This window comes from Carcharodon carcharias, chromosome 11 (assembly GCF_017639515.1).
Source record: "Carcharodon carcharias isolate sCarCar2 chromosome 11, sCarCar2.pri, whole genome shotgun sequence".
Classification (NCBI taxonomy): domain Eukaryota; kingdom Metazoa; phylum Chordata; class Chondrichthyes; order Lamniformes; family Lamnidae; genus Carcharodon; species Carcharodon carcharias.
Window position 1 is genome coordinate 52,643,335 of NC_054477.1, and position 25,744 is coordinate 52,669,078.

At 43.5% G+C, this 25,744-nt stretch overlaps 1 protein-coding gene across 1 annotated transcript in view; it reads left to right on the forward strand.

The window, feature by feature from the left end:
- The window catches only part of mtmr6 (myotubularin related protein 6), a 194,802-nt gene that overhangs the window by 134,483 nt on the left and 34,575 nt on the right, over positions 1–25,744 (forward strand). Inside the window, exons 2-5 of the mRNA XM_041199055.1 lie at positions 15,034–15,156; positions 22,652–22,814; positions 24,394–24,551; positions 25,448–25,576. Of these exons, the coding sequence (XP_041054989.1) occupies positions 15,034–15,156; positions 22,652–22,814; positions 24,394–24,551; positions 25,448–25,576 (573 nt within the window). The remainder of the gene's footprint in view (positions 1–15,033; positions 15,157–22,651; positions 22,815–24,393; positions 24,552–25,447; positions 25,577–25,744) is intronic.

Genomic DNA, 25,744 nt, shown 5'->3' on the forward strand with positions numbered 1-25,744 from the left:
GACAGACTGACACACTGACAGAGAGAGAGACAGACTGACACACTGACAGAGAGAGAGACAGACTGACACACTGACAGAGAGAGAGACAGACTGACACACTGACAGAGAGAGAGACAGACTGACACACTGACAGAGAGAGAGACAGACTGACGCACTGACAGAGAGAGAGACAGACTGACGCACTGACAGAGAGAGAGACAGACTGACGCACTGACAGAGAGAGAGACAGACTGACGCACTGACAGAGAGAGAGACAGACTGACACACTGACAGAGAGAGAGACAGACTGACACACTGACAGAGAGAGACAGACTGACACACTGACAGAGAGAGACAGACTGACAGACTGACACAGGCAGAGAGAGACAGACTGACCCACAGGCAGAGAGAGAGACAGACTGACACACTGACAGAGAGAGAGACAGACTGACACACTGACAGAGAGAGACAGACTGACACACTGACAGAGAGAGAGACAGACTGACACACTGACAGAGAGAGAGACAGACTGACACACTGACAGAGAGAGAGACAGACTGACACACTGACAGAGAGAGAGACAGACTGACACACTGACAGAGAGAGACAGACTGACAGACTGACACAGGCAGAGAGAGACAGACTGACCCACAGGCAGAGAGAGACAGACTGACCCACAGGCAGAGAGAGAGAGACAGACAGACGGGCTGACGCTGGCAGAGAGAGAGAGACAGACAGGCGGACTGACGCTGGCAGAGAGAGAGACTGGCGGACTGACGCTGGCAGAGAGGGAGAGAGACTGACACACTGGCAGAGAGACTGACACACTGGCAGAGAGACTGACACACTGGCAGAGAGACTGACACACTGGCAGAGAGAGAGACAGACTGACACACGGGCAGAGAGAGAGAGAGACAGACAGACCGATACACTGGCAGAGAGAGACAGACAGACCGATACACTGGCAGAGAGAGAGAGAGACAGACAGACCGATACACTGGCAGAGAGAGAGAGACAGACAGACAGACCGATACACTGGCAGAGAGAGAGACAGACAGACCGATACACTGGCAGAGAGAGAGAGAGAAAGACTGATACACTGGCAGAGAGAGAGAGGAAGACTGACACACTGGCATGGAGACTGACACACTGGCAGAGAGAGAGACAGACTGACACACTGGCAGAGAGAGGCAGTCTGACACACTGGCAGAGAGAGGCAGTCTGACACACTGGCAGAGAGAGGCAGTCTGACACACTGGCAGAGAGAGGCAGTCTGACACACTGGCAGAGAGAGACAGTCTGACACACTGGCAGAGAGAGACAGACTGACACATGGGCAGAGAGAGAGACAGACTGACACACGGGCAGAGAGTGAGACAGACTGACACACGGGCAGAGAGAGAGACAGACTGACACACGGGCAGAGAGAGAGACAGACTGACACACGGGCAGAGAGAGAGACAGACTGACACACTGGCAGAGAGAGAGAGAGAGAGACAGACTGACACACTGGCAGAGAGAGAGAGAGAGACAGACTGATACACTGGCAGAGAGAGAGACAGACAGACAGACTGATACACTGGCAGAGAGAGAGAGAAAGACTGATACACTGGCAGAGAGAGAGAGGAAGACTGATACACTGGCAGAGAGAGAAAGACTGACACACTGACAGAGAGAGAGACAGACTGACATACTGACAGAGAGAGAGACAGACTGACATACTGACAGAGAGAGAGAGACAGACTGACACACTGACAGAGAGAGAGAGACAGACTGACACACTGACAGAGAGAGAGAGACAGACTGACACACTGACAGAGAGAGAGAGACAGACTGACACACTGGCAGAGAGAGAGAGACAGACTGACACACTGACAGAGAGAGAGAGAGACAGACTGACACACTGACAGAGAGAGAGAGACAGACAGACACACTGGCAGAGACACAGGCATACTGGCAGAGAGTGAGCCACTGGTAGAGAGAGAGAGACACACACAGACTGACACACTGACAGAGTGAGAGTCACAGACTGACACACTGACACAGAGAGAGAGAGACAGACTGACCCTGCTATGACCAATACAGTTGGTAAAGCAGAGTTATTTAAAAATCCCAGAGGGAAACATTTTAACAACTGTCATAACTTATAATTTTAAGTGTTATGTTTGAGGTGCGACTCTAAATTCAGGAATCAGACCACTAGTTTTCAAGGTTTTACATGAAACTAGATGAAATGTTTTATTAATTTACACAGGTTAAAATATATATACACATGGCTACAAATTATTACTATCATAACTTTTAACAAATTCTGAATCTATTCTCCATTAAGGCAACAACACCCCATAGACTTAACCAAACACCAGGCAAAGCATTTTCACCTTACAAATTCAAAATGAGGTTCTTTTCACTTTGTTTCCTTGTGGAGCCACATGGAGGCTTGCAGCTGCCTCTTGATCCTACATTGCCTCTGCCCTGCACACCCAAAACCATTGTCTTCATTTCCTAACACTACCCATTGAATGTTAATTCTCATTGTATCATCAACCTCTGAACTAAACCTCTCTAACAATAAAACCTCTTTCATAATACCAATTTTATTAGTATATAAACATATTGTTTGGAAACTGCTAGAAAGGTGTCTGTTTTCACCCTGCTCCTTGAATGATTTATTCAAAAAATGCAAATGCGCACTCTGATATTTCAAAATTAGTACTCATCAAAACACCCGAACTAGGTGGCTTTAATCAAACTAAGGCACACCTGCAGACTAAACCTCAATTTTAAAAGAAAAATATTTTCCATAATATTATGTACCTTAATAGCTTCATGACGGACATAACTGACAGAGAGAGGCAGACTGGCAGAGAGAGAGACAGACTGACAGACACTGGCAAAGAGAGGGAGACAGACTGACTGACACTGGCAGAGAGAGAGACAGACTGACTGACACTGGCACAGAGAGAGAGAGACAGACTGATACACTGGCAGCGAGAGAGAGACAGACTGATAAACTGGCAGAGAGAGAGAGAGAGACAGACCTATAAACTGGCACAGAGAGAGAGAGACAGACTGATAAACTGGCACAGAGAGAGAGAGACAGACTGATACACTGGCACAGAGAGAGAGAGAGACAGACTGATACACTGGCACAGAGAGTGAGACAGACCGATACACTGGCACAGAGAGAGAGAGAGGCAGACCAATACACTGGCAGAGAGAGAGAGAGACAGACAGACCGATACACTGAGAGAGAGAGGGACAGAGAGACAGACCGATACACTGGCAGAGAGAGAGACAGACCGATACACTGGCAGAGAGAGAGACAGACTGAAACACTGGCAGAGAGAGAGAGAGAGAGGCAGACTGATTCACTGGCAGAGAGAGAGAGAGAGACAGACTGATTCACTGGCAGAGAGAGAGAGAAAGACTGATACACTGGCAGAGAGGGAGAGAAAGACTGATACACTGACAGAGAGAGAGAGAAAGACAGACTGACACACTGGCAGAGAGAGAGAGAGAGACAGACAGACTGACACACTGGCAGAGAGAGAGAGAGACAGACTGACACACTGGCAGAGAGAGAGACAGACTGACACACTGGCAGAGAGAGAGACAGACTGACACACTGGCAGAGAGAGAGACAGACTGACACACTGGCAGAGAGAGAGACAGACTGACACCCTGGCAGAGACAGACTGACACCCTGGCAGAGAGAGACAGACTGACACCCTGGCAGAGAGAGACAGACTGACACACTGCCAGAGAGAGAGACAGACTGACACACTGCCAGAGAGAGACACACACTGACAGAGAGAGACACACACTGGCAGAGAGTGAGAGGGGCACACACTGGCAGAGAGAGAGACAGACTGACACACTGGCAGAGCGAGTGTGAGAGACTGATACACTGGCAGAGAAAGAGAGAGAAAGAGACAGGCTGACACTGGCAGAGAGAGAGACTGACTGACACTGGCAGAGAGAGAGAGAGACTGACTGACACTGGCAGAGAGAGAGACAGTCTGACTGACACTGGCAGCGAGACAGACTGACACACTGGCAGAGAGAGAGAGACAGACTGACACACTGGCAGAGAGAGAGAGACAGACTGACGTAAAAACAAAAAAAACTGCGGATGCTGGAAATCCAAAACAAAAACAGAATTACCTAGAAAATCTCAGCAGGTCTGGCAGCATCGGCGGAGAAGAAAAGAGTTGTCGTTTCGAGTCCTCATGACCCTTCGAACGAAGGGTCATGAGGACTCGAAACGTCAACTCTTTTCTTCTCCGCCGATGCTGCCAGACCTGCTGAGTTTTTCCAGGTAATTCTGTTTTTGTTTTGAGACAGACTTACACACTGGCAGAGAGAGAGACAGACTGACACACTGGCAGAGAGAGAGAGAGACAGACTGACACACTGGCAGAGAGAGAGACTGACTGACACTGGCAGAGAGAGAGAGACAGTCTGACTGACACTGGCAGCGAGACAGACTGACACTGGCAGAGAGAGACAGACTGACACACTGGCAGAGAGAGAAACAGACTGACACACTGGCAGAGAGAGAGAGAGACTGACACACTGGCAGAGAGAGAGAGACTGACACACTGGCAGAGAGAGAGAGACAGACTGACACACTGGCAGAGAGAGAGAGACAGGCACACTGGCAGCGAGAGAGAGAGACAGGCACATTGGCAGAGAGAGGGAGAGACAGGCACACTGGCAGAGAGAGAGAGAGAGAGACAGGCACACTGGCAGAGAGAGACAGACTGACGCACTGGCAGAGAGAGAAACAGACTGACACACTGGCAGAGAGAGAGAGAGAGAGACTGACACACTGGCAGAGAGAGAGAGAGACTGACACACTGGCAGAGAGAGAGACAGACTGACACACTGGCAGAGAGAGAGAGACAGGCACACTGGCAGCGAGAGAGAGAGAGACAGGCACACTGGCAGAGAGAGGGAGAGACAGGCACACTAGCAGAGAGAGGGAGAGACAGGCACACTGGCAGAGAGAGAGAGAGAGAGAGAGAGAGAGAGACAGGCACACTGGCAGAGAGAGAGACAGGCGCACTGGCAGAGAGAGACAGGCACACTGGCAGAGAGAGAGAGACAGACACACTGGCAGAGAGAGAGACAGGCACACTGGCAGAGAGAGAGAGAGAGAGAGAGAGACAGGCACACTGTCAGAGAGAGAGAGAGAGAGAGACAGGCACACTGGCAGGGAGAGAGACAGGCACACTGGCAGAGAGAGAGAGACAGGCACACTGGCAGAGAGAGAGAGAGATAGGCACACTGGCAGCGAGAGAGAGAGAGACAGGCACACTGGCAGAGAGAGGGAGAGACAGGCACACTAGCAGAGAGAGGGAGAGACAGGCACACTGGCAGAGAGAGAGAGAGAGAGACAGGCACACTGGCAGAGAGAGAGACAGGCGCACTGGCAGAGAGAGACAGGCACACTGGCAGAGAGAGAGAGACAGGCACACTGGCAGAGAGAGAGACAGGCACACTGGCAGAGAGAGAGAGAGACAGGCACACTGGCAGAGAGAGAGACAGGCACACTGGCAGAGAGAGAGAGAGACAGGCACACTGGCAGAGAGAGAGAGAGAGAGAGACAGGCACACTGGCAGAGAGAGAGAGGCACACTGGCAGGGAGAGAGACAGGCACACTGGCAAGGAGAGAGACAGGCACACTGGCAGAGAGAGAGAGACAGGCACACTGGCAGAGAGAGAGAGAGAGATAGGCACACTGGCAGAGAGAGAGAGAGAGACAGGCACACTGGCAGAGAGAGAGAGAGACAGGCACACTGGCAGAGAGAGAGAGAGAGAGACAGGCACACTGGCAGAGAGAGAGAGAGAGACAGGCACACTGGCAGAGAGAGAGAGAGAGACAGGCACACTGGCATAGAGAGAGAGAGACAGGCACGCTGGCAGAGAGAGAGAGAGAGACAGGCACGCTGGCAGAGAGAGAGAGAGAGAGAGAGACAGGCACGCTGGCAGAGAGAGAGAGAGAGACAGGCACGCTGGCAGAGAGAGAGAGAGAGAGACAGGCACGCTGGCAGAGAGAGAGAGAGACAGGCACGCTGGCAGAGAGAGAGAGAGACAGGCACGCTGGCAGAGAGAGAGAGACAGGCACGCTGGCAGAGAGAGAGAGAGACAGGCACGCTGGCAGAGAGAGAGAGACAGGCACGCTGGCAGAGAGAGAGAGACAGGCACGCTGGCAGAGAGAGAGAGACAGGCACGCTGGCAGAGAGAGAGACAGGCACGCTGGCAGAGAGAGAGACAGGCACGCTGGCAGAGAGAGAGACAGGCACGCTGGCAGAGAGAGACAGGCACACTTACACTGGTGTAGAGAGAGAGATAGAGACAAACACACTGGCAGCGAGATAGAGACAAACACACTGGCAGCGAGATAGAGACAAACACACTGGCAGCGAGATAGAGACAAACACACTGGCAGGGAGAGAGAGAGACAGGCTGACACACTGGCAGAGAGAGACAGGCTGACACACTGGCAGAGAGAGACAGGCTGACACACTGACAGAGAGAGAGAGAGAGACTGACACACTGACAGAGAGAGAGAGAGAGACTGACACACTGGCAGAGAGAGAGAGAGAGAGACTGACACACTGGCAGAGAGAGAGAGAGAGACTGACACACTGGCAGAGAGAGAGAGAGACAGATAGACTGACACGCTGGCAGAGAGAGAGAGACAGATAGACTGACACACTGGTAGAGAGAGAGACAGATAGACTGACACACTGGTAGAGAGAGAGACAGATAGACTGACACACTGGCAGAGAGAGAGACAGATAGACTGACACACTGGCAGAGAGGGAGAGACACAGACGTACACACTGGCAGAGAGAGAGAGAGACACACACACAGACTGACACACTGGCAGAGAGAGAGAGACACACATGCAGAGTGACACACTGGCAGAGAAAGCGAACATGACACAGACTGATACACTGACGAGGAGAGCAAGCAAGACACAGACTGACAGACACTGGTAGGGAGAGAGGCAGAGAGCGGGCGGGCTGGGAACTTGTTTAGGAGGCATTTAAGGAAAGAATATAGAGACAGTGTAAAACTATATTTTCATCACTGTAGACAATGCATGTTTTATCAGCTTGAATTGCCTTAGCAAATATTCAGCTCCCCGTGGGGCTTCACTTCAGGTAAGGTCAGAACATAAATGCTCATTTTTTTGTAGCGTACACTCAGCTCCAGGTCTGTGCCAGTTTGTGGTGCTGATAGATACAAGTTCTGCATTGCAAATTTATTGTGGAACTGGCAGACTGCCCCTGTGGGATTGCCAAATTTGGAGTTGCTTTGCTACTTGGGTTAGGCTGGCTTCACTGTTTTAAAGATGGGCAGACTACACAAATCAGATTTATGAAGTAACTTGTTGCCCCTTTTCAACTGCCCATGTCTGTTTTTATTTGTTCTTTTCACCCTTGCCCTGTTCCAAGTCTTCTATTAGCACCTTTCCCCTTGATTTTTACAATTTGATACTGAGCGGTGGAGAAAGTGCTGCACAACAGACTTGTGATCAAAGTTATAACTCATGGAAATGGATACAAAATTGGCTGAGTGACAGGAAACAGAGTAGTGGTTAATTGTTTTTTCTCAGACTAGAGGAGCGTTTGTAGTGGAGCTCCCCAGGGGTCAGTGTCAGGATCCTTGCTGCTCTTGATCTAAATTAACGAGCTAGGTCTTGGTGTACAGGGTACAATTTCAAAATGGATGGTACGAAAATTGGAAGCATTGTGAACTGTGAGGAGGATAGTGTAGAACTTCAAAAGGACATCGACAAGTTGGTAGAATGGGCGGACAAGAGTCAGATGAAGTTTAATGTGAAAAATATTGGACCATATTGATAGGAGGGACACAGAGAGAGAGAGAATATAAAATAAAGGGCACAATTATAAAGGGAGTGCAGGAGCAGAGGGACCTGGATATGCATAAGTCATTGAAGGTGGTGGGATAGGTTGAAAGAGCGGTTAATAAAGCTTTATTAATAGGGGCATTAAGTACAAAAGCAAGAAGGTTATGTTAATCTTGTATAAAATACTGGGTGGCCTCAACTGGAGTCTGGATGTTAGTAAAGATGTGAAGGCATTAGAGGGGACTGGAGCAAAGATTCACAAGAATATTTTCAGGGATGCCAAACTTCAGGTATGTAAATATATTGGAGAGGTTGGGTCTAATTTCCTCGACGAAGAGAAGGTTGAGAGGAGATTTGAAAGGTATATGAAATCATGAGGGGTCTGGACAGAGTAGATAGGGAAATACTGTTCCCATTGTTGGAAGGATCAAAAACAGGGCACATACTTAAAGTAATTGGTAAAAGAAGCAATGGAGACATGAGGAAAAACTTCTTCACGCAGTGAGTGGTTGCAACCTGGAATGCATTGCCAGTGAGTGTGGTGGAAGCAGATTCAATTGAGGCATTTAAGAGGGGATTAGATTATTATCTGAAGGGGAAGAATGTACATGGAGAAAGCAGGGGAGTGGCACTGGGTGAATTGCTCTTTTGGAGAGCCAGCACAAAAACGATGTGCTGAATGGCCTCCTCTGTCATATAACCATTCTGTCATTCTGTCATTTAGTGACCTGTCAAACTAGCCTACTTTGAGAAGGAATAGGCAAGGAGTTACATCCTCACTAAATAGTGAAACCTTTCTTTCAGTCACAACATCATGTAATATAGTGCCTTTCACAGAATCACACAGTGCAGAAGAGGCCCTTCAACCCATCCAGTCTGCACCGACACATGAGAAACACCTGACCTACCTACCTAATCCCATTTACCAGCACCTGGCCCATAGCCTTGAATGTTATGACGTGCCAAGTGCTTATCCAGGTACCTTTTAAAGGATGTGAGGCAACCCACCTCCACCACTCTCTCAGGCAGTGCATTCCAGACCGTCACCACCCTCTGGATGAAAAAGATTTTCCTCACATCCCCCGTAAACCTCCTGCCCTTCACCTTCTACTTGTGTCCCCTTGTGACTGACCCTTCAACTAAGGGGAACAGCTGCTCCCTATCCACCCTGTCCATTCCCCTCATAATCTTGTACACCTCGTTCAGGTCGCCCCTCAGTCTTCTCTGCTTCAACGAAAACAACCCAAGTCTATGCAACCTTTCTTCATAACTTAAATGTTTCATCCCAGGCAACATCCTGGTGAGTCTCCTCTGCACCCCCTCCAATGCAATCACATCCTTCCTATAATGTGGTGACCAGAACTGCACACAGTACTCTAGCTGTGGCCTCACCAAGGCTCTATACAACTCCAACATGACCTCCCTACTTTTGTAATCTATGCGTCGATTGATAAAGGCAAGTGTCCCATATGCCTTTTTCACCACCCCACTAACATGCCCCTCCGCCTTCAGAGACCTATGGACACATATGCCAACTCCCTTTGTTCCTCAGAACTTCCTAGTGACATGCCATTCATTGAATACTTTCTTATCAAATTACCCCTTCCAAATTGTATCACCTCACACTCTTCAGGGTTAAATTCCATCTGCCCATTTGACCATCCTGTCTATATGTTCCTGTAGCCCAAGAAACTCAACCTCACTGTTAACCACCCGGCCAATCTTTGTGTCATCGCAAACTTACTAATCCTACCCCCCACATAGTAATCTATGTCGTTTATATAAATGACGAATAATAGGGGACTGAGCACAGATCCCTGTGGTAAACCGCTGGATTCTGGCTTCCAGTCACTAAAGCATCCTTCTGTCATCACCCTCTGTCTCCTACAACTAAGCCAATTTTGAATCCACCTTATCAAATTACCCTGTATCCCATGTGCATTTGCCTTCTGTATAAGTCTCCCATGTGGGACCTTGTCAAAGGCTTTGCTGAAATCCATATAAATTACATCAACTGCACTACCCTCATCTACACACCTGGTCACCTCATCAAAAATTCAATCACTTTTGTTAGACATGACCTCCCTCAGACAAAGCCATGCTGACTATCCCTGATCAAACTTTGCCTCTCCAAGTGGAGATGGATTCTCTCCTTCAGAATTTTCTCCAGTAGTTTCCCCATCACTGATCTGAGACTTTCACGTGATAAAATTTCGAAAGTGCTTCATAGCATAATAAGTATTAGTGTAAAGCTACTTGCTTTAATTTTTCTGAACGTATTTCTCAAATTGTATTCAACCTGTTATCAACAAATGAGGTTAGAAAATAATGGGCTGAAATAATGTCTAACTCTATTACAAAGTCTTGGAATTCTTCAATTCCCGTTGCCTCTGCTTGGAACCTTTGTTTTTCAATATCATGTTTGATACCTGCAATTTTTTAGGGTTATTCAAAATACTTCACGTACATGTTCTCCTTTTGTGTGGAAATGTGACACTAGATCACCAATAATGCGGGAGAATGGGTTGTGGTCTCAATGTGAGTGAAATTTGAGAAATTTTTCTTACGTTACAACTTTTGGATATACTCAAGGCATTCTTAAAATAACATTTCTCTGCACTTTCCTCCTTTTTGAGCCTTTCTGTTCCCATCTCTATCTCGCCTTGGAAATACGGTCAGAGTCAGGGAACCATTACAGCACAATAAGAGACCATTCGGCCTGAGACAGCTCTCTGTAGAGCAATACAGTCAGTCTCATTCCCTGCTCTATCCCTGTAACCCTGCAAGTTTATTTCCCTCACATGCTTATCCATTTTCCTTTTGAAACCATTGATCGTTTCCTCTTCCCCCACCCTCGTAGGCAGAGAGTTCCAGGTCATTACAGCTTGCTATGTTTAAAAAAAAGTTCTTCCTCGCATCCTCCCTGTATCTCTTACCCAAAACCTTAAGTCTGTGCACCCTAGTCCTTGAGCTAATGCAAACAGCTTTTCTTTGCCTGTCTTGTCTAACCTGTCATAATCTTATACACTTCTATGTATCCCACAACCTCCTTTATCCCAAGGAAAATAACCCAAAGTTCTTTAATCTAACCTTATAGCTTAATTCCTTCAGCCCTGAAAGCATTCTGGTAAATCTCCTCTGCACCCTCTCAGGGACCTTCAAGTCCTCCATGAAGAATAGTGACCTATAGGGGAAGTCATGGCATAGTGGTATTGTCACCAGACTCATATTCCATAGACCCAGGTAATGCTTTGGGGACCCAGGTTTGAATCCCACCACAGCAAATGGTGAAATTTACATTCAATAAAAATCTGGAATTAAAAATCTGATGACCATGAAACCATTGCTGATTGTCATAAAAACCCATCTGGTTCATTAACGTGCCTTTCGGGAACAAAATCTGCCAACCTTATCTGGTCTAGCCTACGTATGATTCCAGACCCAATGTGGTTGACTCTTAAATGCTTTCTGAGCAAGAGCAATTATGTGGTACTTTGTCAGATGTTTTCTTAAAATCCGTATAGATAACATCCACTGCATTTTCGTCTGTTATTTCACCAAAAAATTCAGATTAATCAAACATGACCTGTCTTATCCATGCTGGCTCTCCTTAATTAACTCAAACCTTATCTTTGTTAACTACCATTATATTCCCATTTTCCCTCTTTGCCAGTCTTATTTTCCTATTCACTTCCCCTCAACTTATTGTATTTGGCCTGATTCTCACTTGAAGAATTCATCTGATATGCAATATACACAAATTTTTTTGTTTCAACATATTTTCTATCCCTTGTCATCCGCAGTGCCCTAACTGTGGTTCCCTTACTTTTCCTCTTTGTTGGAACGTGCCTAGCCTGGAGCTGAAACATCTCCTTAAAGATCGCCCATGTTCCGTCCTGTTTTACTTGTCATACTTTGGTTCCATTTTACCCTGGCTTGATCCTTTTTCATCCAATTGAATTGAGCTCTCTCCCAATTTAGAACATAGGAGCAGTGAGTTAGCCATTTGGCCCCTCAAAGCCATTTTCCTGTGCAATCCCAGTATCCTTTGATACCTTTAATATCTGAACATATTAAATAACTGAACCTTCACAGAGTTTTACTTTAGATTGTTTCTTGCTCCTCTCCCTTACTAATCAAAACCTTGTGATAAGATGATCACTCTTAACCCAAGCGTTCTCCCACAGACACTTGGTCCACTTGCCCATCTCATTCCCCTGTACCAGAGTTAGCAAGGCCTCCTTCTTAGTTGGACTGAGAACAAATTGGGCAAGGAAGTTCTCCTGTGTGGACTTCAGAGTTTCCTCCCCCTCCTTTTCCTTTGCTTTAGCATTATCCCAATTGATATTTGGGCAGTTAAGTTCTTGCACAACCCTATGATGCAGAATACCTTTTTTTATTCTTTCACGGAATTTGGCCATGTTGCCAATCCCTAATTGCCCTTGAGTGACTTGCAAGGCCATTTCAAAGGGCAATTAAGAGTCAACCACATTGCTGTGGATTTGGAATCACATGTAGGTCAGACCAGGTAAGGATGGCAGCAATAGCTGCCGGAAGAGGGAATGGCTGTCAGCTCAGGATCCTCACTTGTCCTTTCCTCGCTCCTCACCCTCCTGCTGTTCGCTGGGATGCAGATATAAAATTAGCAGCTGGCATCCTCGGAGTGGCTGACTATCCTCGGAGAATTCCTGGGGTCGATTCTCTTCCTCTTTTCCTTAACAGCCTTAACAATTTGGAAAGTGTGGTGTTTAGAAACGGATTCCAGGCCAAGATATTCCCAGAGATCACGGTGTGCTTACTGTTGTCTCTCATTGCATTGGCACTGACCCACCGGGCGTGTGTCACAACCTGCTTCATCTTTTCTATGATTGGACTGTACTACGTCAACAAACTCCCTGCCATCCTGTACCAGGCGCTCCCCCACCCCCGTGACCAAAACCCCCAAGCAGAAGAATTAAAGCTGATGAGCCTACTCACTGTGGGTGTCTGAGGGCGAGGGTATTTGTAGTTTTCGGGAAGACTCAGTCCCCCCCACCCTTGCACATGTGCAGTTCTATGCCCGCTGGTCCTCGTTACTGGAATAAAAATTAGTTTAATTTTTCCGAAAGGACATTAGTGAACCAGATGAGCTTTTACAACAATTGATAGTTTCATGGTCACCACTATTGAGACCAGCTTTCGATTCCAGATTTTATTAATTGAATTTAAATTCCACCAGCTGCTGTGGTGGGATTTGAACCTGTGTACCCAGTGCATTAGCCTGGGCCTCTGGATTACTAGACATTACCAAACTCCACCATGTCTCCTTAGACTCTTAAAACAAGAAAATATTTACGTGATAATTATTTTTTGCAGAATAATTATTAAGCTTTACATGGCAATATTTTCATTGTTACCTTATTTGTATGGTACTAATGTTTTTATTGTCTATATTGAGTATTTTAGAATTCTGATACCGTCACATTTGTACTGTCATAAGCTGAGGTGTGCTGTTTGTTCAGTGAAACTAGTTTTTTTGATGTGTATATGTACCTCCAAGAAATAGCACATAATTTCTTCCTTCCTTCAAGATATTTTTGTCCTGCCTGTTCTTTAATTATAACAATCTATACTTTTAAGCTATTATCTCTCTTGCTCGCATGCTCTTTCAGCTCTGAGGTAGGTAGTGCTGTTTTCTTCTGTCCTCCTGTTTCCTGTTTACATAGTGGCTTGCAAGGGAGCTTCCAGGTGGTGGTGTTCCCATGTATCTGCTGCCCTTGTCCTTCTAGATGGTAGCAGTCGTGGGTTTGGAAGGTGCTGCCTAAGGAGCCTTGGTGAGCTTCTGCAGTGCATCTTGTAGATGGTACACACTGCTGCCACTGTGCATTAGTGGTGGAGGGAAGGAATATTTGTGGATGTGGTGCCAATCAAGTGGGCTGCTTTGTCCTAGATGGTGTCAAGCTTCTTGAGTATTGTTGGAGCTGCACTCATCCAGGCAAGTGGAAAGTATTCTATCACACTCCTGACTTGTGCCTTGAAGATGGTGGACAGGCTTTTAGGAGTCGGGAGGTGAGTTAGTCGCTGCAGGAGTCCTAGTGTCTGACCTGCTCTTGTAGCCACAGTATTTATGTGGCTAGTCCAGTTAAGTTTCTGGTCAATGGTAACCTCCAGGATGTTGATAGTGGGGGATTCAGCAATGCTAATGCCATTGAATATCAAGGGGCAATGGTTAGATTCTCTCTTGTTGGTGATAGTCATTGCCTGGCACTTGTGTGACACGAATGTTACTTGCCATTTGTTAGCCCAAGCCTGGATATTGTTCAGGTCTTGCTGCATTTGGACATGGACTACTTCAGTATCTGAGGAGTCACGAATGGTTCTGAACATTTTGCAATCATCAGCGAACATCCCCACTTCTGACCTAATGATGGAAGGAAGGTCATTGATGAAACAACTGAAGATGGTTGGTCTGAGGACACCACCCAGGGGAACTCCTGCAATGATGTCCTCAAATTGAGATGATTGACCTCCAACAACCACAACCATTTTCCTTTGTGCTGGGATATGATAACCCTTCTGCTTTCTGCCTATATCTGAGCCATGCAACGCTTGTATTCCCTATCAAGACTGTGAACAAGCTGCCCACCTTATCCTTTCATATTTTATAAATGTTTAAGAAATAAAACTGCATTGGGTTTTAATATTGGATGCCTGGTGGGACTTTCCCCACGAATGGCACTGTTTGCTATTGAAATAAAACGGGACTTTTCAACATAGTATTGAAAGCACTGGAAACTTTTAAATCTGGGAGTTGGAGAGGAAGACATTTCTTTCAACCTCCTCCATACCTCAAATAAGTTGCCTGGCACACCATTCTGTTCTCTTTTGCCTTTTCCTAGCTCCATCTTGAGTGCCTAGCTCTCACCCAGTTTCTTGTGATTCTTTAATCTGCTACTTTCTAAGGAATATATATTTCTTACTCCTTGCAATAGTTTTGCCACCAAGAATCAAAACATCATAGAATTTTACAGCGCTGAAGCCATTTAGCCTATCGTACCTATTGTTAAGAACTTGAGTAATTTGGTCCCGTTTGTACTACCTTATGGGTCACTGTCTAATACTTAACACCGTATTTCCATTCTGCCACGCTTCATTTGTCATAACTGTTTCTAAAATCTTTCATACAGGTGGAACAGGTGAAGTGCTTAGATCGCTTCAGCAGTAACAAGTCAACGACAGGAACTTTGCATCTTACCACAACCCACTTAATTTATAGGGAGTCAACTACAGTCAACCCTAAGGAAATTTGGGTATGTATTTCATTTGTATATTCACAACTGTGCCAAATGACTGTTTGAAGTTAGCAATTTTGGAAGAGTGAAGGATACATAGTGGAACATATGGCCTGAATATGTTGCAAGCTGGGGATGTGCAAGGTCACAGAGTGGCTTATAAATGTGCAAAGCATTTTAGTGTTTGAAGCTCAAATTATGATCAAAGAGGACATTGAGATATTGTCAAGTTAAAATGAGGAAGTAACTAGCAAGAGAATGGAATTAGGGGCTTGGATGTAGAAGTTTCGGTAATAACTGAACAGAATGCAGTGGACATAAATTTGTTCCTGGCATCGTCATTGCTATGGGGAGTAGAGGGGCACTAAATATTTCATAAAATCATAAGTAATGGGAGCAGGAGTTGGCCATTTGGCTGTTCTAGCCTGCTCCAGCATTCAATAAATCGTGGTTGATCTGATTGTAGCCATAACTCCACTTTCCTGTCTGCATCCCCATAAATCTTGGCTCCCTTGTCAATCAAAAATCTGTCTAACTCAGCCTTGAAAAATTCAATAACCTAGTCTTCAATGCTGTCTGTGGAAGAGAATTCTAAAAAGTAACAATCCTCAGAGAAGAAAATCCTCATCTCCATCTTAAATGGAAGACTCGTTATTTTTAAACTGTGCCCCCTATTCTAGATTCCCCCATGATGGAAAATATCCTCTCAGCACCCACCCTGTCAAGCTCCATCAGAATCTTATGTTTCAATAAGATCACCTCTCGTTCTTCTAAACTCCAATGAGTATAGGCTCAACCTTTCCTCATAGGACAATTCCTTCATCCCAGGAATCAAAGTAGTGAATGTTCTCTGAACTGCTTCCATTGAAAGTATATCCCTCCTTAAGTAAGGAGACCAAAGCTGTACACAATACCCCAGGTGTGGCTCAGCAATGCACTGTACAGTTGTAGCAAGACATCTCTACTTTTATACTCCAACTCTCTTGCAATAAAGTCCAACATTCCATTTGCCTTCCTAATTGCTGTATCTGCATGCTAACTTTTTGTGGTTCAAGTACAAGGACACCCAATCCCTCTGTACCACAGCATTCTACAGTCTCTCCATTTAAATATTCTACTTTTCTATCTTTCCTGACAAAGTGGAGAACCTCACATTTCCCCACATTATATGCCATCTGCCAAATTTTTGCCGATTCACTTAAGCTGTCTATATTCCTTTGTAGACTCTCTGCATCCGCCTCACAACTTGTTTTCTTATCTATCTTTGTATCGTCAGCAAATTTTGCTTCATACAATTTGTTCCTTTAAGTCATTAATATAGATCTTAAATATTTGAGCCTCAGCTCTGATCCTTGTAGCTCTCCACTGGTTACAGTTTGCCAGCCTAAAAAAAATCCATTTATCCCGATTCTGTTTCCTGTCAGCCAGTTTTCTACCCTTGCAGTAACCTTATCGAATGCTTTTTTGGAAATCCAAATACATCTACTGGTTCCCCTTTATCCACCCTGTTTGCTACATTCTCAAAGAACTCTAATAAATTAGTCAAATACAATTTCTCTTTCATAAAACCATGTTGACTCTGCCTGATTGTATTATGATTTTCTAAATGTCCTGCTACCATACCAGCTCCTTAATAATGGACTCCATTTTCCCAATGACAGATGCTAGGCTAACATTGGGAAAATGCAAGAATCTATTATCAATGGCCAAGAAGCCTGTGCATTTGGTCAAGTAACTGACTACATGGAGGTGGCATCAGCTTTAACATGCAGAATTTCTATTTTGCTTTACAAGTTAACATGTAAACTGCTTACCAGACTCCTGTCGTCGGTCTTGAAGCCTGTTGCAATCAAATTCATCTTCTACCCTCACTCTACCAGCTCCAATCTGCTGGACTGCCTGGTGGAGGCCAGAAAATTGCCAACTTTGGGGTACATTCTTACATTAGGTGAAGTCCCACTCTCCTGCACTTTCACTGACATTTGAACAGAAGATCTAGGCCAAAATGTTTTCAAGAATCTGTTTCAAATTCAGATTTAGTGCTCACCTCCTTTACATTTCTAAAGTACAAATTATTAAGGCTTGTATAGAAATACTTTTCAAATTCTGTGTTTAATTGTATTTAATATTGATGGTGCTTAATACCATTAGTTACTAAATTAACTATTGACTGTCAGTATGAATGGATTCTGTGATGACATCATGCGTTACCTGTTGCTGAGAAAGTAGTCAACCTGTTCTCAAGCCTAAGCAGTACTGCTCAGAAGCTATCTATAAGGAAGTGGACAAACATGATCTGCTGATAATTAAATTATTTATTTATTAAATTTATTCTCTGTCAAGAAATGCCTGATTTCTATTTGGCAATTTACCATAAAGTAGCTGCTACTTACCTTGGCACATTCCGCCACTCCATGACAGAATACATTGGTACAGCTTGTAATAAGTGAGAACTTATTACAGTTAGTAATTACAACTGTAACTGCAGAAAGAATGATCCTGTGAGTTTCTTAAACACATTTCACAAGGACTGCTGCAATGGCAAAGCTGGGGAGTGCCATAATTTTTTTATTTCCTGAAAGGAACATTTTGTTCACTCTTAAAAGGCATTTGTTAGACCATGCTCAAGGTCATGGGCTATATCCTGGGCTGCATTAATGGTCTTCCGCACAATGTAAGTTCTTGAAATATTACCCTCATCTAAAATGTTATGCGACAACAATTTCTGTCATCATTCTGATTTAATAAGTGATCTCATTTGCTTGTTCGCAGCAGGTTCCCTTGACGTTTTGCAGAGTTTCAACACCAATTTGAAAGCTGTCTTTTGCTAGATTCTGCTCTCGATTCTAATCAACAAATTAATTTGGCGCTTTACCTGCTATCACAGTTGACAACACCCCAATTAACAAATATTGAAATTAATTCAGCAAATCTGAGATCATAGCTATTAATGTTCATTTTAACAATATTATTGTTTGTTGTAATAATGATTGGCTGTTGGGGTACAGATGTCATAACTCAATGTATTGTTGACACTGTGATGCCTCCAAACTCAGCCCTGCATGAACCTACCCCGAAGGCTTTTTGAAGCTGCAACAAATCTGCGGATAGCATTTGGCACCGTTTGTATGTTAAATAAAATAGATTCCAGCAGATCCTGTGTCTGTTTTATTGTTTTTATTGGCACCATACTGAGAATCATTGTGTCTCGTGCTTAATTCTCTATTAAGGAGTGGCTGTTTCAACACGCATCACCTTACCCATCAGGTTCTCCTTGCTAAACATTCCATCCTGGTGTGTGTACATCTGGAGATTTTTTGCCAAAAAGTGACCCAGTTCAAATTCAGTTATATCATTTAAAAGCACTGAGACTTGTAAGTAATTTATTTATTGACTCATTTGGTTCATTTAGGAACAGGAGTAGATGGGGGAGGGGGGGGGGGGGGGGGGTGCGCGGACGGGACCCAAAAGATGCGCTGGGTAAGGATTTTCATGGCAATCGCCCAGAAGCGCAAACTTCCTCTGGGCAATTGCCCTGCGCTGGGAACCATCTGAAAATGTGATTCAAATCGCAAACTTTGGATGGTTCCATCAGGGTTCATCATTCGTTATTCAGAAAAAATTAGCAGAATTAAAATCTCTTCTAACTTCTGGGTAACTATTGTAAAGATCTAGCCCGATCTCCCCACGGGATTACGCTCACACCCAACTAATCACCCCCAGTGGTTTTCCCCAACTCCCCCATGGGATTCCCCTCACCCGCACAGGACTCATCCACCCCCACCCCTAACCTGATCTGAATCGCCCAAGACAACCCAACTCCCCACCACCCCACCGAGGTCCAACCTCCACCCCTGAGGTCATAAAAAAAGGGGCATGTCTTCCTCCACTTCGATGGAACTGTGCTGCAACACTGGGCCTTGACTGCTGCGCTGCCTGGATCTTGCCCGGCCTGAGTCGGAAGGTCAGGTGAGAAAGGGACGGAAGAAAATCCACGCAGGTAATTGGGCAAGGAGTGGCAATCCAATGCTGATTGCCACTCTGAGGAAGTTACAGCCCAATATGTCTGGTCTGCATTTCAATTCCACTAATCTGGCATTGCTTCGTATCCTTTTTACTGTTAACAAACAAAAATCTAGCCATCCCAGTCTTAAAAATTTCAATTGACCCAGGATCCAGAACCTTTTTAGGAGGCAAGAGATTCAAATTTCTACCATTTATGACAGAAAAGTGCTTCCCAGTTATGCTCCTAAATCATCTAGCTCTAATTTTAAGATTGTGGCCCTTTGTTCTGGATTCCTTCGTCTATTAAATCAAATCCCAATTAAACATCCTGATTAGATTATCCCACAACATTTTAAATTCAAGGGAATACAAACAATATGAATTAGGAGCAGGAGTAGGCCATTTGGCACCTCAAGCCTGCTCCACCATTCAATAAGATCATTGCTGATCTAATTGTGGCCTTAACTCCACACTCTGCCTACCCCCGATAACCATAGTCTCCATTGTTAGTCAAGAATCTATCTACCACTGCCTTAAAAATAACCAGTGAAGAGAGTTCCAGAAATTCACAACCCTCTGAGAGAAAGAAAATTCTTGTTATCCTCTTCGTAAATGGGAGATCCCTTATATTTAAACTATGACCCCTAGTTCAAGGATCTCCCACAAGGGGAAACATCCTTTCAGCATCCAATGCAAACTTAGGATGCAACCTGTTGTCAATTTAATTCTTTAAGCCTGAGTTTCATCCTGATAAATCTGTGCTGCACCCTTTCCAAAGTTAACATTTCCTTCTTGTGGTTTGGTGTCTAAACTGAATGTAGTACTCCTGATTGGAGTCTGACCAAAGCTCTGTACAACTGAAGTATTACTTTCTCTCTTAAGAATTTTAGTCCCTTGAGATAAAAGCCAACATTCCAGTAGCCTTTTTGATTACTTTTTGCACCTGTAGAATAAATTTTAGTGATTTGTGTGCATGCACACCAAAATCCTTTTGAACCACCACAGTTTCTTGTTTTTTGCCGCTAAGAAAAATATTGTGATTTGTCCATCTTGGAGCCAAAGTGGATGATCTTGTACTTCCCGAATTAACTTCTATCTACTACGGTATTGTATACTCAGTTTTTCTGAAACTAAAACAGAAAATGCTGGAAAAACTCAGCAGATCTAGCAGCATCTGTGGAGAGAGAAACAGAGTTAACATTTTGAGTCCATGTGACCCTTCTTGAGAGCCTGAAGAGAAATGGAAATGTGATGAAATTTATACTGCTTAAGGAGAGTGGGGCAAGTGGAACTGGATAGAAGGCCAGCAATGGGTGGGGACAAAGGAGGGATTGACAAAGGTGTCATGAACTGAAGGACAAAGGGAGTGTTGAAGGTGGTGGTTAGTACTTAAATAAGGTGCTAATAGTGGCATAAAGGTAAGAAAGCAGAATGTGATTATAGCAGAACAAGGGTAGCATTGTGTGAGAGAACAACTTGTAACAAGTAATAGATGGGGGATGGGGCCAGGGGGAGGGGGTGGTAGTGGGAAAAAAAGCATACAAAATGGGATTAAGGGGATCAAACCACAATTTAAAAAATGAATAAAATAAGTGGATAAAAAATAAAAGTGAATGTAGAAAAATGGGGATTAAAAAAGGGGATGAGGATGGAGGAGGGAGTTCACGGTCTGAAGTTGTTGAACTCAATGTTAAGTCCGGAAGGCTGTGTAAGGTGCCTAATCTGAAGATGAGGTGTGTTCCTCAAGTTTACATTGGGCTTCACTGGAACATTGCAGCAGGCCAAGGATGGACATGTGGACATGAGAGCAGAATGGTGTCCAGAAGGCTGTAAGTTGCCTAATTGGAAGATGAGGTGCTGTTCCTCATTTTTTCTGTCTGTTCTAACTTAATGTCATCTGCAAACTTATGTATATATCACTGTATCCCTCCATCCAAGCCATTGATATACCTGGTGAAAAGCTGAGGCCCCAGTCTAGATCGATGGAGAATACTACTTGTCACGTCCTGTCAAGCAGAGTACATTTCCTTTATTTGTAGCCTATCCTATGTCTCCTTACTCCCAACCAATTATGCTTTTACATTTTAAATTTGTCTGTGATTTGTATGCTATAAGTATTTCTCATGGTATTTGATTGAGAAATATTTTGGCCTGCCATTTCCTAGAGGCTTTCTTAAGATCTGAAATGATAAGATTTTTCCTTGAAACAAGAATCAAAAGCAACCTCATTTACATCTTTCTCCCATACTAATGATGTAGTTACATAGAGGGCTTGTCAGTTAACTGCTGTGTTTTTGCAGCTTCTGATCTGCTATTTTTCTTTTAAAAAGATTGACTATAACTTGCAGGTATTCTAAATATGCATAAAACTATCTTTAATATTTGGGAATTTCATTTTAATTATTACTTGTCAAAAATAATATTTGAGGATGAGTAACTTGAAGAATTGGTAAATTGAATACCATTAGTTTGCACAAATCAGTAACTTAGATGACAGCAAAACTGTTAAGGGTGCTGCCTATTGCTGCACTCTTTTTATTTATTCATGGGATGTGGGCATCGCTGGTTGGGCTAGCATTTATTGCCTGTCCCTAATTGCCCTTGAGAAGGTGGTGGTGGTGAGCTGCCTTGAACCACTGCAGTCCATGTGGTGTAGGTGCAACCACAGCATTGTTAGGGAGGGAGTTCCAGGATTTTGACCAGTGACAGTGAAGGAACGGTGATATATTTCTATGTCTGGATGGTGAGTGGCTTGGAGGAGAATTTCCAGGTGGTGGTGTTCCCATGGGTCATAGCAATCGTGGGTTTGGAAGATACTGCCTTAGGAGCCTTGGTTAGTTTCTGCAATGCATCTTGTGGATGGTACACACTGCTGCCATTGTGCATTGGTGATAGAGAATGTTTGTGGGTGGGTGCCAATCAAGCGGGTTGTTTTGTCCTGGATGGTGTCAAGCTTCTTGAGTGTTGAAGCTGCACTCATCCAAGCAAGTGGAGGCTATTCCATTACACTCCTGACTTGTGCCTTGTGGATGGTGAACAGGCTTTGGGGAATCAGGAGATGAGTTACTTGCTGCAGGATTCATAACCTCTGACCTGCTTTTGTAGCCAAAGTATTTGTATGGCTGGTCCAGTTCAGTTTCTGGTCAATGTTAACCCCCAGGATGTTGTTAGTAGGGGCTTCAGTGATGATAATGCCATTGAATGACAAGGGGCAATGGTGAGATTCTCTCTTGCTGCAAGCTTAAATCATAGGATTTAAAGGCAGAAGGAGGCTCATCATTTTTCTGCAGATGGAAGCTCCTGAACTGGTAATCCCATTTCCATCATATTTTCTTTAAAAATATATCCTACTGTAATGACATGCATTAAATATCAGACGTGGACATTCTAAGTCTTTTTTTTTCCCCTGTTCCTTCTCCTTCCTCAAAATGGTAAGACAACAGAAATTAATTGCATATTACAGTATTTGAACATTTAAACAATTCTGTATTTCATTTCAATTCTTTAGATCATGCATCATCACATTGCCATAGTAGAGAAACTTTCTCTGACAGCAGTTGGGTGTCCACTAGTAATTCAGTGCAAGAATTTTCGGGTCATTCACTTCATAATTCCAAGAGAAAGAGACTGTCATGATATTTACAACTCTCTGCTCAAGCTCTCCCGACCAGGTATGCATGCATGTTGATAAATAATTATCTTAGAAAACATTTTGTTATTAAATTTTAACTCTGCACAGTTCTTGCCACTTATTAGATATCTTAGAAAAAAATACATTTGTACTTTTACCTGTTTACTATCCTTTGTTTATTATGATACACTACATGTAAGATTTACTTGCTAATTCTGTTGAGTTGGGCCGTTATGGGGTATAGTAGCTCCAACTTGAAACAGTTTGCAATTCGAATGTGGTCACCATTCATATGACTGTGTTTCTAGCCTATAGTAACTCATATCTAGTCCTGAGTAAGTAAACTACTACAAAGGATCAGCTAAAGAAACCTTGGGAAAATATTTGCTCTATGAACTGTAATAAATTCATAAACTTGTTTGCAGAAAGCAGATTTAAAGTTTTGTAATGCATAGGGCACTAAGAAAGTCTTCCTGTCTCCTTACTTTTAGTAACTGATTTTGAGAGTGGGGTAGAAAGTTGGTCATCTTCGGGTGCACACACTTTTTTTTAACTTAAGTAATTAACTCAAATGGACCTGCACAATAGCCAATATAGGTAAGGAGAAACCTGCTGCCCAACAGTGTGAAATAGTTATGGGAGTGAGGAGCAGTTGGATGTCTCCCTCCAACCTCTCCCAAGTTACCACTTATAGCTGAGTGATGCAGGCAGTTAACTTATTGCCATTTCATATCTGGAGCCATTTATTTAATTTAGACCAGGCAGATTCAGTTGGTGATTGTCCTGTGTGACATCAGTTAGGATAGTCTCAGCTGAGTTCCTAGATGCTTTGAACCAATATCACTGAAATGTTCATAATTCTGAATCTCACAGATGCTGCCATAGAAAATGGGTTTCTTCATGCTGATGTAGGGGGTACTTTTTTGAGATTGAGTAGAATAGAGAGAGTTTTATTGTACTGAAGTTTGTACTAAATGTAATTTGATCGTACTTAACAAACACCCAAAATGTAATGAACTGAAAACCTTTTTTCCCCTGTTCAATCACATGAATGCCTTTATGCACTTTTTCTTCCCCTTCAGGCATTCATATGGTTAACAGCTCCTGTTCTTCTGCAAGTGTTGTTCTTGAACCACCACTGGATGGTGTGCAAGGGCAGCCCACCATTTTTAGGTCGTTGTCTTTACCTTCTATTACTACTCCATCCTTACCTGTGGGAGAAACACTTGATTCCAGTTCTGCCTCTTGCAATAGTAAAACTGGCATTTTGAACTCCTCATGTTGGAAAGGATATAATGTGATTAAAATGTTATCACTGTTTGGCATAGTAGATGATGGACACAGCTCTTGCGATTCTTGAATATATCTATACTTACCATATTCATGGCCACTAGTTGCAATTTTGGTTCTGCACTGTTGTAGTTATGTAACTGAATATTGTACATAATTTTTCCAGTTATTTTAAATGTATAGTTTAAAGGTTTAATTCTTTTATGTTCTGCCAAATTAAAGTGTTATCGCTTGGAGTAAGTATATGGGAATATAGATTAATTTTTGTCTTTTATTTCTAACAAATGCTTGCAGACTTCATAAACATTTAAATATATTCTCTATTTCAGTAACATATGATGACCTGTATGCATTTTCATACACCCCTAAGAAGACCGAATGTGAGAGAGCAATGGGATGGAAGGTCATTAATTTAAGTGACGAATATCGACGTATGAGAATCCCAAATGATATCTGGCAGTTAACTGATGTAAACCGAGGTTACAAAGTAAGAGGAAATTGGAAAAGATGGCATATATAACATTTATTGGAATTTTTAATATAAAGAGGAACATTTCATTCATTAGTTTTCTGTCCTATTATTGTGTTTATGGGCATATTTAGCTAACAGGAACAGTGTGTGTGGTGAAAAAAGGTTGTGTACACATTGTATTCTGGTTGGTTCCAGTAACCTCTGCCTCAAGAGCCTGCCTATGATAGTCACTCGCAAAAGGGTGGTGAGACAATGTACCCAGTTCACTGGCAGTCCTGGTCTTGAATTCACCACCCAGGAGTGCACAACAAGAACTGGATGAGATCATCTTCTTCCTCCTTTTACTCCTTGCTTGTAATTATTTTATATCATCGTCTTCCTATAGGAGCTGTTTATTCTTTTTCTGCTCTTCCCACTCCTCATTACGGTAAAGCAGCCCTGATTGGGAATTTGTATTTTGGGGTTTGCAGACACGGACTCCAGGATTTATTGTCTTGTCACCTAAATATTTTTTTTAAAAATGACTTTGAGCCACCTTCATTTTGCATAATATGGAATTATTATTTTAAGAGGTTATTAAAGTATTTGATAGTTATTCTTGGCTAATTAAGAACCCTGCATAGTCAATTCACCTTCAGAAGCTAAACCTAAAATGTTGAAAATTCATTGTAATTCTTTTGTGATGTTTTCTTTTTTAAAGTAAGCCTGATACCGGGAGTCATTTTAAAATGTCTTTGTTTTCAAAGGTAAAGATAAAATGGTATTCTACTTGTTTAAAATTTTTTATTAATCAAATTCAATTTCATGTTGCTAAATCTTTATTTAGAAAATGTGGGTACTGGGCATTTCTTCACACTGGTGCCTTTAGCATTTTTATTTCATTCATATTCTTGTTCTTTTTTCACCAACAGGTTTGTGATACGTATCCAACGGACCTTTATGTTCCCAGAAGTGTCACCAAGCCCATTATAGTTGGGAGTTCCAAGTTCAGGAGCAAAGGAAGATTCCCTACATTGTCCTATTTTTTCCATCAAAAGCAGGTGTGATTATTCGTGTGTATTCATGTTCATTGTCATCATGTCAATAGCATGCATACTACTGACAAGGTTCCACAGTTATCTTTTTTTTGAAGAAGTAGCTGACTCGTAATAGATTGACAAAACAACACAAGAAAAACAAAGCAAATACTACAAATATGTGCAGGGAAT